Source organism: Paralichthys olivaceus, chromosome 16, assembly GCF_024713975.1.
Source record: "Paralichthys olivaceus isolate ysfri-2021 chromosome 16, ASM2471397v2, whole genome shotgun sequence".
Classification (NCBI taxonomy): Eukaryota; Metazoa; Chordata; class Actinopteri; order Pleuronectiformes; family Paralichthyidae; genus Paralichthys; species Paralichthys olivaceus.
In genome coordinates, this window is record NC_091108.1 from 15,809,895 (window position 1) to 15,813,165 (window position 3,271).

The 3,271-nt window shown below is 41.1% G+C and overlaps 1 protein-coding gene across 1 annotated transcript; it reads left to right on the plus strand.

Moving 5' to 3' along the window:
• The first annotated feature begins 1,384 nt into the window (after positions 1–1,384).
• Positions 1,385–2,994, plus strand: rgs5b (regulator of G protein signaling 5b). The gene is made up of 5 exons (XM_020105973.2): positions 1,385–1,539; positions 1,666–1,761; positions 1,862–1,920; positions 2,022–2,185; positions 2,284–2,994. The coding sequence occupies exons 1-5, from the start codon at positions 1,496–1,498 to the stop codon at positions 2,458–2,460; spliced, it is 540 nt and encodes a 179-aa protein (XP_019961532.1). The 5' UTR covers positions 1,385–1,495; the 3' UTR covers positions 2,461–2,994.
• The last annotated feature ends 277 nt before the right edge of the window (positions 2,995–3,271 follow it).

Consider the following 3,271-nt stretch of genomic DNA (forward strand, 5'->3'; position numbering starts at 1 on the left):
CACTTCATTACATTTTAGAACAGCTACAGCCACTGGTTCTCTCACAGGTTTTGAAAAATACAGGATCAGCTTTTTACATTAGATACATATCATTTAGCTGACGCTTTATAAAAATCGACTTAATAAGTGTATTAAACCATGAGGGAACAAACCCAGATCAGCAAGAGGTAAGTAAGTACAATTTGCTTCAAAAAAGACAAACTGCAAGTGCTACATGTAAGTGCAATAAGTGTAACTAACTTTGTTTTCATCTTTTTTAAATGTATATATTGAGGTGACGATGGCCATTAAACATCATCTTCTAAACCAAGGTGTAGTCGGAAGAGATGTGTCTTTAGTCTGCGGCGGAAGATGAGTAGACTTTCTGCTTTCCTGATGTAGGACAGGAACCAGTCGTGATTTTGTGGCTACGTCTCTGTAGCAGTGAGGGAGCAGGAAGCCGATTGGCCGATGCAGAGTGGAGTGGACGGGCCTGGGTGCGAGGTTTAACCATGTCCTGGATGTAGACTGGGCCCAATCCGTTCATAGCACGGTACACAAGTACTAGTGTCTTGAGACTAGTGTGAGTGAGAAGATGATGAAACAAGAACATAAAGTAGTAAAACATGGCTTTATCTGTTGCTCATGTTTTATACTAATGATAGTAATCCAGCAATGATAGAAGCAAGAATAAAACCTTCTAAAGCTTGTATTTAACTTGGTATTACTGTCCAGTGAAAACCATGGATCTCTGAAACAGACGTCTGTCAATTCAGAGCATATGTTCATTACTGAAGCAAGTGTAGACAGTGTGCGGGCGTCTCTTCTTCCTCGAAGTTGTCTACTCTACTAATGCACCCGTCACAAACATCGTTCAGCTGATCAAGTCATTTTATTGCATAAAAACTAATGGTGTGTTATTTTATGGGCTGCGATACAGCTCTCCTTCTTATGCTGAACAATCAATTTGTGTTACTTTTTCTTAATTCAAGGACCTGATTACAGTCCAGATCTGTCAAATCCGTCATTTTGGAATGTATTGACAAATATTCTGTTTATGCATGAGGGTTAAACTTTGCTTCTATTAGAGACAGGTCTGTCACAATGTCCTCACTCTAGGGGATTTTTTACCCTTGTGTGAAAGTCTGGATTTCCAGGGAAACACACAAATACACTTGTTCACACACATTCACACCCCTGTGAATGAGCACAAAGACATTTATGACTTAGGAGTAAATTCCATCAATGTCACCACCACATGTGTTTTCCAGTAGTGAGGAAGTAGTCTGGAGGAAAATCAGCGTAGAGGCGTCACCTCATCCTCCCACATGTCTTCTTTCATTGGCTGAGAGTCATGATGTCACAGTGTGGACTACCCTATAAAGAGTGCCTCTGTGACAGAGGAAGGCAGACCAGCTGAAAGCTCACTCACTGACAGCAACAAGACCTGTAGCTGTAACATACTTAAAAACACTTTGGGAATATTCAACCGTGAGCAGAAAAAAAATATCTCATCATGTGCAGAGGACTTGAATCACTGCCCATCACCTGCCTGGAGAGGTGAGATCCACTGAGGTTTTCTTGTTTTGGTGGAAAAGTGATTGAACTTTTAGAATATGACAGTGTCACTTAATTTACTTTAAATGTGTCTTTTTTATAATTTGTTCTCTTTCTGTATCTTCGCAGGGCAAAGGAGCTGAAAGCTTTGTTTGGAAGTTTACTCCAGAAGTCAGATCACAGCATCGCTTGCACTGGACAGACAAAGAAATGTGACAAACTGAGGTAAAATTTAATTGTTTATATAATTTAATCCAGCGATCAGAATAACAGAGGATGACAGAGACTTTTCAAACTTATACTAATGTTTTTTCTGGTCCTGTAGGTGTATCAATGAGCCTTTGAAGTGGAAGGAGTCGTTTGAGAAACTGCTCTCCAGCCAAAGTAAGAACACATCACGTCACACTTGCATCGGTAGAATTGAATAATTTCCAGATGTTTGAAATGACTACAAGATGTTGATCATCTCTTTCTCCTGTTTCCAGACGGGCTGTGCCTGTTCAGAGCGTTCCTCGTCAGTGAGTTCAGTGAGGAAAACATCGCCTTTTACTTGGCCTGCGAGGACTACAGGGCCACTAAACCCTCAAAGCTGGCCACTAAAGCAAAGAAAATTTATGATGAATTCATTGGATCTGATGCACCACGAGAGGTAAATATCAAATAGGTCAAAAAGACACATAAGGATGCTCTGTTATCTCTCTCATCTTGCTGCATAATCACCTCTGTAACTCTTTTATTTCTCCATAGGTAAATCTAGACCATGTGACCAAAGCCATCATCAAGGAGAACACAGAGCATCCCAGTCAGTCCTCTTTTGATCTGGCCCAATCCAAAATCTATACCCTGATGGAGAAGGACTGCTACCCTCGCTTCCTCAAGTCCTCCATGTACCTGGAGCTCAGTAGAAAGACCAGAGCATCCTAAAAGACTTTCTTCCTCTGACAAACTTTCCTGTGAGCTGCAGACGAGACGTGATCACTCCTCAAAAGGCACATAAGATTTCTGATGCACAGCGGAGACTGTAAAGGTTTCGGATTGGAATGAATTCCTAAGTCCGAGGAGTTTCATTCATGTGGAGTTATTTCAGAGACATGGGGGTCGAGCTGGGGTCCGAGCTGACAGCTACAGAACAATGACGCTGTGAGAAAAGACTGAGCTGCAGATGTCTGACTCCGAAAGAAACACATGTGCTGTATATACATGAACAGCAGCTTCAGTGGCATGAAGTATGACTGACAAGAATGAATTTCACACAACTAAAACTACCACTAGGAGAGATGCACATCCTCTCCATAGCATTAATTTGTTCGTTTATTTATTCTTTATTTATTAAAAGTTCATTTTTATCATGTGAATGTTTGCCGTGCAGCTGGTCGGTGAAAACTGATTTGAATTGAATATGTTTTTATCATAAGTACTGTATGTGAAACTTGAATAAAATAATTTCCAGAGACAAAATGCTTTTGTTTTGTTCCATGGAAAATGTTTAGGTGGTTGGGGGTCACTGAGGGTGGGAGAAATGTGGGAGGTAGGAAGAAGATGTTCACTGTTACAGCTGCAAACTATGTGGCCTCAGTATGTTCCACTTCACAAGTAAGTGACAGGATGAGTCTGTGGGGCAACAGTCAATGGAAGATATGAAGTGTGTGTGTGTGTGTGTGTGTGTGTGTGTGTGTGTGTGTGTGTGTGTGTGTGTGTGTGTGTGTGTGTGTGTGTGTGTGTGAGAGAGAGACAA